Source organism: Chenopodium quinoa, unplaced genomic scaffold (genome assembly GCF_001683475.1).
Source record: "Chenopodium quinoa cultivar QQ74 unplaced genomic scaffold, ASM168347v1, whole genome shotgun sequence".
Lineage (NCBI taxonomy): Eukaryota > Viridiplantae > Streptophyta > Magnoliopsida > Caryophyllales > Amaranthaceae > Chenopodium > Chenopodium quinoa.
In genome coordinates, this window is record NW_018745170.1 from 4,056,302 (window position 1) to 4,070,598 (window position 14,297).

General features: G+C 35.0%; 1 protein-coding gene across 1 annotated transcript; it reads left to right on the forward strand.

Moving 5' to 3' along the window:
- The first annotated feature begins 12,260 nt into the window (after nt 1-12,260).
- LOC110710437 lies at nt 12,261-13,521 on the forward strand. Its single transcript, XM_021888730.1, has 2 exons — nt 12,261-12,273; nt 12,938-13,521. The coding sequence occupies exons 1-2, from the start codon at nt 12,261-12,263 to the stop codon at nt 13,519-13,521; spliced, it is 597 nt and encodes a 198-aa protein (XP_021744422.1).
- Nucleotides 13,522-14,297: the final 776 nt, after the last annotated feature.

A 14,297-nucleotide genomic window follows, 5' to 3' on the forward strand; every position in this document is an offset into this window, starting at 1 on the left:
CAGACCGTTTGCTCTTCTTAATGAGAGAGCAACTCACTCTGAGTGAGCTTGAAAAATATAAACGAATGGGATCACGTCGTCTGCTCAAAAGAAGCAAAGGTGGCCCTAATTAGTACTAGAGGCTAAGTCCAAACTTAGCAATCGTAGCTACTTATTGTCTAAATTTACCAAAAAATCGTCTGTCCCGACGACTGAATACGACCAATGGTTGTCTGATATCTAAACTTTACCCGTCTGCTCTATGGACAACTGATCGCTTGGTTTGGGGCAATCACCATAGTGATTGATTGACTTGGAAATTAGTCATACTCTTTCAAGTATCAAAAACTTCTAAGTCAATCAACCCACCTTTTGAGACCAAGCGTATAGCCGTCCAGGGGCAAGAACATCCGGTATAACAAAAAACCGCATGCATAGAATAAAGCAGGCTATATACTTAATCAAATTTATGTATAGCAACAAAAATTTAAGAACTTAAGAAAAAAAATCTGCAAGAATGCAAAGGATACAAAACCGACCTCACAGTCGGCAAATTCATAAATATTAAAAACCGACCCCACAACCGGTCAAAAGAAATTGTTAACTGATATACAATCGGCGGAAATAGTAGAGGAATGTTGATTAGACATGACTCCACAGTCGGTAAGGATATAAAGTTACTCGGCGCGCAGGCCGGAAAAGTAAGTACTAGGCTATCCGGCCAAAGAAAAGAATTACAAAGCTTAATTTGTTCGAGGGGAGGGCTGCTCTTCATTACCATCAGGCTTTTCACCAGCATTAGCTGGATGCTCCTCATTATGTTCGAGCTCCTGATTTTCGGTCATCTCCTCATCCTCGGGCGTATCCTCTATTTCCTGTTGCAACTGCTGCTCGTTAAGCGCATCAGTGGCCTCATCAAAATGATACTCCCAGATAGAGTAGTCGTTCTTAGGAAATAGAACTTTCCAGGCCATCTTCATCCGTGTGACACAATCGGCCTCATTGTCAGAAATCAACTGTTTCTTTTCTTCCTCGGCCCTGGCCTCAAATTTTTTCTTCAACTGTACCTCCTGGTTGGACAACTTTTGTTTCAAGGTCTCATTCTGACGACGAAGGTTGTCGGTTTCCTTGCAAGCCTTTTCAAGCACCTCGAGCTTGGACTTGGCCATCTTCAGTTGAGCCTCAAGGTCAACAACCCTCTTGTTGGTCGTGTCCAGTTGGGCCTTGACCTACAGATTGGCCTCCGCATGTGAATACAGGATATCACTTGTCAGTGCCTCATTTTTACAAATATCAAACATGGCTCGGTCAAGGGTAGAGGCGACCCGTTCTTTGGCATTCTTTACCTCATTCTATTTGTCTGAGAACAGCTTCTTAAGCCCATTTACTTGTAGCATTGCCTACATCCGTAAAAAACGCCTTGTTAATAACAGGCGGCAAAAGAAAGATAGAAGAGAAATTCTAACTTGGCTGCTTTACCTAAGCCGGGAGAGCCAATATAGCGTCAAAATTGAAGGTGCCAACCCCCCGTACAGACTCCTGTTCAGCATGGGAGACGGCCTTGAGCATGTTCTTGGCAAGCTAGTATATATCTTACCTGTGGGCAACATCTGCACATTCAACATCTGGTAAGAAGTTGGCATAAGCTCGGCCTATAGACCGGGTATCTTCGGAGCTGTTGGGCGACTGCTGATAAGACTTTACCCTACAACGGTAGGGCAAGGGGTTAAAGGCAATAATACCTTGAGGAAGGTCAGCCTCCAAATATCTGTGACACCTTTCTTTATGTCCACCTAGGGCAAGCCCGCCTGTTGCTGCTAAGCCGACAACAGCGGTGAATGGCCGGCCACTCTTCGACGCTTTAGGGGTGTCCGGCTTTTTCAAAGCTTCTAGGGAAGCAGGAGACTTGCCACCAGTGAAGGGGTGAGAGTCTTCCCCATATTTGGCGGCCAAGGAGTTCTTCTGCGCCACCGTCTTCCTTGATTTGGTAGGCGTTCGATCATCTGCAGACGGGCGCTTATGTGGTTTTTGGCCAAAATGAGGGGGCACAAGCGACTTGTTATGTCCCTCTTGCAATATTAAAAGATAAAGCTGTCAATATAAGACAGCACAGTCCGGATGTATGCAAACAAAATGTTGGTAAATATTTCTTACGTGGTCCAACTGATCTCTCTTGAAGGTCTGAGCCTTCTGCTTCATCATTTGGCGGTAGGCGGCGGCAGAATTAGCAGGTTTCTTGCTCGAAGAGACGTGCTCCATTGCTTCGTCTGCAAAAATAGGCCGAATGCAGGTTAAGAAAAAAAAAACTAGCAATTTGTTAACAGACGTAGTTGGCCCTCTTGTAGGGAATTTTTCAAAACTCAACTTTTTGAGCCCCACTGTGTTCATGCTTTTAGGCATGGCGGCGCTCCAATGAAAGAAAGCTAGAGATAGAAAGAGTAGCCAACAAGTTTTAGGAACTTGTAAACTGTTCATAAGTGCGAAGGTTACAACCCATTCACGATCACGGAGATCGCTAACTCCATAGTGGTCCGAAACCATGATTGGATATTCAGGGATGATGGTACGAATCCAACCTAAAAGAGATACTATCAATCAAAATATGATAATCAATCAACCTAAAATAACAAACCCTAACATGTTACTAATAAAAATTATAATCAAAGCATTATCCTAAACATGATACTATCAATCAAAATAACACCCTAAAAATGATACTAGAAATTATAATAACATCCTAACAAGATACTAGGAATTAAAATAATATTCTAAACATGATTTCTACTCCAAAATCGTAGAATAGAGATAGTAGATCTACTCAGTTTGATGCCTTGACTTTCGTACTATTAAAACAATAAACATGTTAGTAACTTCAAGAAAGATTAAATCAACAAAGTAAGTAAATCAAATATTAATTGAAATAGAGATATGGGACCAAACCTCAGAATTATCAACCTTTCCCGTCGAGGTCGAAGGCAACGTCGAGGATGGCTAGGAGTATTCAAATCTTGCAAATGAAGTATGTTGTTGATTGGGGAGAGTATCAAGGATGTGTTTTGGATGTGTTTATGCTAGGCTAGAACATGAAAAATTAAGAGAGAGAGAGAGAATATTAGAAAGGGTATTGATGATGATTGTTAGTGATTGAAAACGGGGTGATACGACCTCTATTTATAGGGAAAAAAGAGATGTTTTATTCAAAGTCAAATTCTTAAATCTTTATCTTTAGAAAACAGGATAAATTAGAACCTTCTAGAGAATTCCAGAAGCTCATAATAAATCCTAATGGATTTAGGATCGAAAACAACCTTCTAGAGGCTTCTAGAAGCTTGTAATAAATCCTAATTGGTTTAGAAATAGGATTAAGGTAAATGGACCCTCTACATGATCATTAGGTCGCAGTTAAGACTTGGTTAAGACTCGCTTTAGTATTTTGGCCAATTGGTTTAAGCTACACCCTTGTGCGTCTACAATAGCTGCAACACCAGCCCATTAAAGAAACCCAATTGCAACGCGCCCAATTGTACACGCAATCCAAACAAAAACGCAACCCACCAACACAAATTTTACAGAAAAACTGTCTCTTCCCAACCGCCATATACTTTTTTAAATATATATTTTTTTTTAAAATCCGTTTAGTCATTTCAAAATTAAATTTCTGGGTTTAATTTCTTCTCTCTGTGATTTTCTCTCTCTAACAATCAAACAAAGTTCATTCTCTTTCCTCTATTTGATTTGGATACCTTATGTTCATAGAATGTTTTGAAATTTTTACAGAAAAACCGTCACTTCCCAATCGCCATATTTTCTTAAAATATTAATTGAAAAAAAAAACAAAACCTTTTAGCCTATATTAGTGCATGTTCATTATTTGGATACCTTATGTTCATAGAATGTTTTAAAATGTTCATAATAAAGTATTTGTTATTCATATGATAAATATTCTTAAGTATTAATGTTCATAAAATATGTCCATATTTTGAATGCTTATGTTTACTTTCTGAAATGCATATGTTTATATTTCTTATGCATATGTTCGCTTTCTGAAATGCATATGTTCACTTTCAGGGAACCAATGCATTATGTTCTTATTTTGAATGATTATGTTCACTTTCTTAAATGCATATGTTCATATTTTTTTATGCATATGTTCACTTTCTGGGAACCAATGCATATGTTCATATTTTAAATGCGTATGTTCATTTACTAAATGCATATATTCACATTTTTAATGCATATGTTCATACTTTTAATACTTATAATGCGTATGTTTCATAATCATTGTATTTTACATTTCTTCAATTTTCTTGTGTTCATAATTAAATACCTTATGTTCATAATATTTGTACTGTATGTTAATTCCGTAGAAGGAATTTGAAAATAAATTGAAGGATCCTTTAAAATCACAAAATCAATCGAAATTCATCACGAAATCAACAAATAATCAATGAAATTAATATTCATTTGAAATTTTAAAAAAAAAAAAAAACAATGCAAATACATCGGAAAAATCAGAAAATCAATTGAAAATCATTTCATATTAATTACATATTCACAAACCTAACTAATTACATAATAATTACAAACAAAATACAATTACGAATTAAGAAAAATCTAACCTAAATAAACCTAATTATAAATCAACAACACAAAAAGCTAACTTGCATTAACGATCTGTGCGAGAATAACAACTAAATCCATACTGGGCAACGAAATCAATTGAAAACAAAATTAGAGAAAATAGAGGAGAGAGAAAATCTTGAATAAAAGATAAAATAGAAAAATCAAAGGAGAGAGAAAATGTAGATCGAAAGAGAAAACAAAGGAGAAAGAAAATTGGGATCAAAATTATTATAGGAAAGAAAAAAGCTAAGAAAAGGGAAAGAAGGAAACTAAGAAAAAGGAAAGAAGGAATCCCAGGGAAGAACATTAAGGAAATGAGGAGGAAGAAGTTAGTGTTGCGTTTCATTAAGAAACAACTGCGTTTAGCAGTGGTGTTGCTATTCTAGTTGCACAAACATGCAACCAAGATTATGCTGTATTTTGGCCATAACTTCTTCATTATAAGTCGGATTTGGGTTTATAATATATCGTTGGAAAGCTCTTTTCAAGCCCCGTCCATCTAAACAATAATTGGACCGATACTATGGACCAAAATAATCTGGTTTGGACGTTTTTACAAGTTGGATACGAAATGAATGATTTTAAGGACACGAAATAAATGATTTTGGTTTAAAACATTTAAGGAAAGGTTAGATACGGTCGGGGCTTAAGGTAAATTCATGAGACTCTTCAACATTTCACCTAACTCTATAATCAAAGACGTGAAAGGTACACATCACTGGGTTTGGTTTTTGGGGAGACACAATCAGGTGTCTACACCTCTACCTTTAGGTTTTTTTGTACTAAGGCCGCAGGCGGAAAGATAAGTGTCGTCCGTCAACCACTTAAACCTAGGGATATAACTGTGGGGAATTATTTCCCTCTTGTTCTTTCCCTCTATGATTTTGGTTGTAACTTTAAAAAGGCCAGGCGTGAAGATTTGATCCCAGCCGTCTATAGGTACAGGCGGCAGGATAACCTTATGTCCTAAGAGATATGGGTTTTGGTTGTAGGAATTATACTTTCGATTCCTCCGGGTGTCGGATGAAGAAATAATGTAAAATTTGTTCCGCCAGTCCTTCCACTTGGATTCCTTGCCAACGGTCATTATATACCCTTTGTGGCAAGTTAAGGTATACCAGCTGGGACCGCTTGATTTAGGGGCCTTGCTCAGATAATGCATCGAGGCAAAAGCTTCAAAACCCGGCTCTACCTTGAGCATTTCGCAGGCGACGACATACCCCAGTATGTTCACCTAGGAATTAGGGGCAAGTTGCCAACCCCCAAGCGGTATCCGTCCAAAATCTTTTCTACGACCGGATGGAGGGGAAATCTTAGGCCCACTTGTGTTGTTGCTTCATAACAACCGAAGCATTGATCTCTATAACTAGGCCCAACGACCAGACAACCGTATCATCCAAGTCAGGAATGTGGATTTCATAACCGGCCCCCATGACGTAGGTGGCACGGAAGTCGTTCAATTTTTTGAACATGTTTTTCTCGGTGCCTGCAAAAATATGGGTGAAGTAAGGGGTGAATTCCTTTTGGGGAGAGGAAGAAGTCTCCCCTCGCCCTCTCTCGGCTGAGGTGGCCTCCTCCGCCGACTCGGATTAAGCTTCAGAGCTCTCAATTTCCTCATTCATAGCAGACGGTCCAATTTCCACCTTGGAGCCGCCTGACTCATCGCCCAAATGGGACGATCCCTGAACCGAGCCAGAAGCATCACTTTCTAACTCGTCCCCTGACTCCCTCAAAATAGAGTCATTAGGCGTACTTGTAGAACTGGGTGGGTGGCCAGAGACTTCACTAACTGGCACCCTAAAGAAGTCGTCCTCATTTTGTTCTCTGGTCGTTCTCTTCGTTCTGGCCATAGTGTCCTGCACAGACACAAAGACGGTCGGATTTGAAAATGTTCGAGGGGGGAGTCCAAGAAGGGGCAAGCGGCACTCCTAATCCTAGATTCAACCGTCCTAGGTGACCGGCTAACAGCTATCCTAGGCTGTGCCGTGTGTGTTTGTGAAACCATTTTTGAAAACAAAGGAAAACAAACACAGACGGTAAATAAAAAGCAAGAAAGAGAAGGAAAGTAGGCGGTTACCTTTAGGATGAAGGTACTGTTGAAACTGCTTGGGACAGCTGCGATGCAGGCGGATCAAACACAAGCGGCATCGATCAAAATTCTCTCAAAAGTCAAAGATTCTCGCGGAGATTTTTCGTGAATATGCGAAAATGAGGGGGTAAAAAGAAATTTATAGAGGGGTAGAATCTCAGAGGCAATTATGAAATTTACTCTAGAAGGTAAACAGTTAAAATACTGTTCACTAATGCATGTGTGACATTTGTCACAGGCACCACGTGGCACGGTCACCCCTGTGAAGGGCAAATGATTTGGGTAATTTTACCGAGCCACGTGGTCTAATAAGTGCTAGCATGATACGTGTCCCCTCAGAATGCTCTAAAAGGGCAACCAGGACATGACACGTGGCTTGTGGAGCCTAAAGGGAATTGGCGGCCTTCTCAGGCCTATTTCCCGAGGCGCCATAAAACGGCGTAGCCTGTCAAACGTAGATCATTCAGACCTACGTAAGGGCACAAATCCCAATGCCCTATAAATAGGGACATTTACCCCATTTTGGGGACACGTTCATTGATTATATCATTTATTATTCCCTTACAACAGAGAAATCACCTGATCTCGGGATCCAAGAAGATTTAGTTACTTTCTGCATTTTACTCTCCGACCACGTACTAACTTGATCGTCGGAGGCGGAATTCCGAACAACCGGAGCTTCTGATTGTTGCAGGTACAGACGAACGAGGAGCCAATCTTGGTGACGTAACTCTCCCATAGGACATATCACAAAAAACCCCAAAACACCTTCCATCTCACATTACTTGTACTATAAAATATCACAATGTTTATTGTACTTTTTTTTTTACTTATAATGATTCCGTTTTGCATAGTTTTTAATAAACAAATAATGAAATACTATTGTACTGTTAACCATGCATAGCACGGGTGCTAAATAGTTCCTCTTAGTGACAATTCCCATGGATGAGTTGATTGAGTTCTACACTATAAATGTTCATTGCACAATTCTATCAACAATAATACTATATAGAAATGATACTAAGTTGATATATGGTCATATGGAGAGGTCCAAACTCCAAACCAATCATGTAAACTTTGTTATTCCAATTGAAGTCGTTTATGACTAGCAAAGTGCATTTCTTGTTCCCTATAAATGATAAGGAGTACACAACAGTAAAGACAATTGTCATACACCCTTCCTGAATTTGCTTAATCTTCTTCTTATTACTATCATTTGATCTGCAACACTAATCTTTGATAGCTTTAATGTCGTTAAAGAAAAAATGTTGGTAACACAAACATTAATTCTCTCAAGCATGCATGACATTTGGAAAATTCATTTCTTGAGCCTAGTAAGAAGCACTGAGTTACCTAAAGTAATACTGTTAGAAAAGACAAAGTATCTCTTGAGGTCCACATCTTTATTCTTGCATTACCATAATTTACAGCTATAATATCACATTAGTTCTTTCGTTGTAGTCTTCTCTGTGCATTGATTTTTGTCCTCATTGGGATTTTTGAATGGCGAATAACCTAAAGTGAAAATATGACTTCCCTTCTTTTGTTAGGAAAAATATTTTCCACCCTTTTGAAAACCAAATAAAAGAAAATGAGAAAAAAAATGAAAAATAACTTTTCATACTACTTCCGTTTCATATTATATGCAATATTTACTAAAAATAGTTGCTACACATTATGTACAACAAATGTATTCCTTTTTTTTTTTAGTTACTACACATTTACTAAAAATTACTTTTCATACTATTTCTCTTTTCATCACGTGAGAATTCCGTGTCAAAGCCTTTGATTCACATAATATGAAACGGAGATAATACAAACATTTATACAAATCAGACCCACGCAGGGAAAGGCAATTGATAACTAATCAGTAATCAACCAGGCAAATTGATAACTAATCACTTAATTAGTAATCAACAAAAGTTGAGTTTTATTCAAGAATGTATTAACAAAGCCTTAACAAAAACAACTGAGCTTTAATTTTGTGGGGAGAGTCTACAATACATGACGTGGACTGCTATGTACTTTAACTGTTATGTACTGCTATGTATTAGTAAGTAATTAAAAAAAAAACTTAATCCCTTTTAGATTCCTTTTAAATTTATATTTCATTGTTTTTAGTTGGATATTGTGTTTCTTTTATTATTATTATTATTATTATTATTATTAGTATTATTATTATTATTATTATTAGGATCATTAAAAAGATTATATATATATTTATATATATATATATATATATATATTTTTCTTCAGGAAAACAAAAAATTTACGTAAGTGAGCCTAATGAGGTTTAGGCTATTGTTACGGTTTTTTCATCTAAGATTTTTATTTATTTGATATATTGTATTTAATAATTTCAGACAAAATTACAAAAGTTTAATTTTTTTTTACTATAATTTGTAATGAATCTATTAAATACAAATAAAATCTTTACATTTATATAAAATGAATCAATATATTTACAAATAAATGAAAAATTTTTGCGGTATAAAATCAAATCTATGCATTGGAATTTTTTAATTGGTTGAAAACATACCTTTGCTTATGTGGCGCGCCAAATGCTCTGTAAAAATGCCTACTTTATTTATATATATTAGATTAGATTTTTTTGAAGAATATTGATTTTTAAAAAAAAAAATAAAATTGAAGAATATTAGTTAATTATTAATAATTTATATTTATTTAAAAAAAATTTTAAAGAAAAAAAAATTGATTGAACGTTTTCTTAAAAACAAAATGAACATATTTTTCCTTTTTCAAATATTTAATTTTAAAGTGTTTGTATATCATAATTGTATAATTTATAGTGTTTTTTTTTTAATTTAAATCCTAATATCAAAAGATCATCTTTTAAAAAAGATAATTTTTAGTTTATAATAATTTAATTCTTAATAAATATTTATTCGTCGTTTTGACCTATGTGGCGAAAATTTTAAATTTCATTCGTCACTTTTGCTTATGTGGCGAGTGAATTTTTTAATTCTAAAATAAAATACAAATCTTTTAATTGGTCGAAATAATACCTTTGCTTATGTGGCGCGCCAAATGCTCTCCAAAAATGCCTGTTTTATTTATTTTTAATTATTTGATTTATTGTATTTAATAATTTCAGACAAAATTACAAAAGTTTAATAACTATTTTTTTACTATAATTTATAATGAATTTATTAAATATAAATAAATTGTAAATATTATTTTTTTTCCGTTATATAAAATCTTTAATGTGAAATGATATATTTTTAATAATTTAAATCCTAAATCATTATTCATTGTTTTACCATATCTTTTATTTCGATAGAATCACCAACCTCGTCCACAACCAACCTACTACAAATAAATTGAACCGTGAAATATTAGCCAAACTGAAATTGATATAAATTAAATATTTACATTTATATAAAATAAATCAATATATTTACAAAAATTGTTGCGATATAAAATCAAATCTATGCATTGAAATTTTTTCATCATCTCCAAAAATAACCAAAGCCATCCATGTATTAATTATACAACATCTAATCGTATGCCATTATATAAACAAATAATCGTTAAGTATCCTAAATAAATACAATGTAACTAATAATTACAAATATAAATTTAAACATAAGATTCTAAAAATTACCCGGACATTGATGACCTAAAACTAACACAAAATTATTAACACAAAATTCGCTTGATGGGGTTTTGTATTGATACAAAATTTTATTTGTGTCGTATGATGTGTTAGATCTGCATTACAAATATAAATTTAAACATAAGATTCTAAAAATTACCCGGACATTGATGACCTAAAACTAACACAAAATTCGCTTGATGGGTTTTGGATTGATATGAAATTTTATTTGTATCGTATGATGTGTTAGATCTGCATGTAAAAAACATTTAGTAAATAAAACATAAACATATATTCGTTGAGTATCCCAAATTAATACAATGTAAGTAATAATTAGAAATACTAATTTAAACATAGGATTTTAAAAATTAAGCTAAAAATTACCCGGCCATTGATGACCAAAAATTAACACAAAATTGCTAACACAAAATTCGCTTGATGGGGTTTTTTATTGATAGGGGTTTTTTATTGATACGAAATTTTGTTTGTGTCGTATGATGTGTCAATTTATAATGGTAGGTAACACAAATTTTAATTTAATTATAATTAGCGAACAATTTGTATTTCTTATCATATATACTATCAAAATTTATCTTATAATAATAGGTATCAAACTTTATTATAAGCGTTCATCATTTAAATATTTCTTAGTACATTGTTTTTCGGATTTCTTATACTCTTAGTATTGAATTAATAAATTATCTTTTCCTATATTTTTACTTTATTTTTTTTTATTAAAATAATTTAATTCGTGGATTATAATCTATGTAGCATTAAAATTTTAGATATATCAAATCTAATTTGTTACTTTTATCTAGGTGACGACATAATTTTTTAATTCAAAAATAAAACAAATCTTTCTTCTTATTGAGTCGAAATAAGCATATTTGTTATATGGCGCTCCGAATGTTCTCCAAAAATGCCTACTTTATTTATATATATTAGATTTTTTTTTTCAGGAAAACAAAAAATTTACGTAAGTGAGCCTAATGAGGTTTAGGCTATTGTTTTGTTTATTTTCTTTTTTCCCTTTTTATCCTGATCCACAACCTTTTTTTTTTTTTTCTTTTCCAGTAAATATACATGCATTGTTTATGTTGGGTGGAAATATGTTGACAATTTACATTTTTAATAGAGTTTGCAACAAATTTAAAGGTATCAGACGGTTTAACAATTGTATATAAGATATGAAATTAAATATATATTTTTTCAAACTTCTACGCTACTTAAATAATACTACGTATGTTATAGAAAAAATATTAGATGGAAAAGATTATTATTCTCTCTAATTATTGACAGGTTGAGAATAAAATAGTTACAATGTATATATATACAAGTAAATTTGGATTCTTAGTCCTTTTCCATTTAATTCTTGTTTGATTTTTTTAAATCTATTTTCTTTATCTTTAATTGTCAATTGTTATGTCGGATGGCTTTAATCAATGAAAATTAGTGTCCTTTGGATTTCGGGTGGGACTTCTTTAAAAAAAATAAAAAATTGATTGTAGTGGTTGAGTTGATATTAATAGAATCGTAAATATCAAATTGCGTGGGATGATTCGAGTTAGATAATTTTTTATTATTTATAAATTAGCCTTAAAATTTGTCAGAATATGTAAGACTCAAACTACAACATAAAAAATACATACAAATATTAGCTTAAAAAAAGATTTTTTTTTAAAAAAAAAATTAATTTTAAAAAACTTGATTAGTTGTACGGTGTAAAAAATCATGTTTTCTTCGGCTTAAAATTGATGATACGAGAATATTTAAAATAAATTTAATTAAAAAATTTGATGTAAAATAAGTCAATTAAAAATAAATATAATGTGGAAAAGATTTGATCTTAGTACCACGCTAATAAAATTGATAAAATTATTCACCATCTTAGCTAAATTTAACTACATGTTTTATAAATACAAAAAACAAATAATATTTAAATTAATCTCATAAATGGTACATAGCGGTATGCTACTTTAATAGTACATAGCTGTGCACGACCTCTATTGTAGAATTATCCTAATTTTGTGTTACAAGTTCCCCTTTAGAGCATTGCCAATGGTGGGCATTTTATTTGCTCATGGGCATATTTGATGAGCAAATAAAATGCTCACCACTTACAATGGTGAGGAAAAACAAAAACCTCAAAAAAAGCTCATGGGCAAATCCAAAAATGCCCACAACATGGGCATTTTTATTGATGAACAGTGATAGCGGTGGGGCCCACAACTTGCTGCTGTTTGTAAAAAAATTTGGCTGCCAGCAACTCAAAACGATGTGTTTTGGGCAAGCAACGCCTCAAAACACGTCGTTTTGAGGGTCAGAATTTAAAAAAAAAAAAAAGAAAGCCTGCTGTTGCGCGTCAGGCATGATGACGAATGGGCACGCGACACGTGTCCTGGGCAGTCTATTGGCCAATGAGAAAATTATAGCCGTTTACAACGATTATAATTTTGTAATTCATTTTCTGAAAAATATATTTAGTAAAAAAATAAAAATACCAACGGTCATAAAATTAAATTGTCTATAAATAGACATGCATTTTGATATATTTTGATATAATTTTGTAAACACTTTAAATAGACATGCATTTTGATATATTTTGATATAATTTTGTAAACACTTTAAAGCGCAGTACGCCGGTAGGAACAAGAAAGCAACGCTAATACTGGAAGCCGTTGCGGATCAGGATTTATGGATATGGAATTCCTTCTTTGGTATTCCCGGATCTTGTAATGATCTTAATGTGTTGTACCGTTCACCAGTGTTCGATGAGGTTCTGCATGGTCGAGCTCCTCCGGTAAATTTTACAGTTAACGGCCATGAATACAACATGGCTTATTACTTAGCCGACGACATTTATCCGAAGTGGGCAACTTTTGTTCAGGGTATCACATTCCCTCAACTGGCCAAAGATAAAATGTTTGCTGACCACCAGGCTGCCGCTCGAAAGGACGTTGAAAGAGCTTTCGGTGTTTTGCAAGCTCGATTTGCAATAATACGAAAATCGTCGCTGGCGTACGATGAGGACATACTGCGGGACATAATGAAAGCATGTATCATTATGCACAACATGATTGTTGAAGATGAGCGCCACAACTACACTCGAGCCGAAGTTCTAAGAGCCTTCTACGAAGAAGATCAACAAGAATTAACACCAGCATCAACGTCTACAACGCCACCGTTTGAATTCAATGTAGGCCGACCTACCTGATTAGGGGATTTTTCCAGCCAATCACCATCTGACAAGTGAACCAACCAGGTTCCGCCATGTGTCCTTCACATGGGCCAATAGGATCCTGCCACGTGTCAAGCAGTGAACTGTCCACCATGGACCAATTACGACCCGACACGTGTCCACCCCATGACACATGGGACAACCGGCCACCAAGGCCCAACTCTTGTGGAAGGCCCAGTCAGCCCTAGGTTTAGCCTAAACCTTGATTGGCACGCTTCCCAAGGTTATAAATACCTTCATTAATCCTCATTAAGGGGGATGACGCACATTAAACACTTTCACCTAGAGAGACTCATTTACCTTATTCCGCATTAATTACTCCCTAAACAAGTACTAACTTGACCGTCGGAGGCGGAGCTCCAACCATCCGGAGTCTCCGTTTGTTTTGCAGGTACAGGCGTCCGGTTCCAGTCTCGGAATTGTAACTCTCCCGCAGAACAACAAAAAAACCCCGAAACATTTTGGCGCCGTCTGTGGGGAGAGTACTTTTGAGATGGCATCAACGTCCGTACCGACTCCAGAAGAGAGGCGTCCCCTGGACGACCCTCAAGTTGAAGTTGAAGCGCACACAGCCTCAGATGGGACTCTAAGGGCCCGACGCACCCGTCACACCGAAAGGAGAGAATGGGTAAATCACCAAACTGGACTCAGTAATCCAGTCGGCACACCGCCTGATCAGCAACAGGCGGCAGAAGGGTCTGCTCCCATTACAAGAAACGAACTCATGACCTTCATGAGAGGGTTCAAGGGGG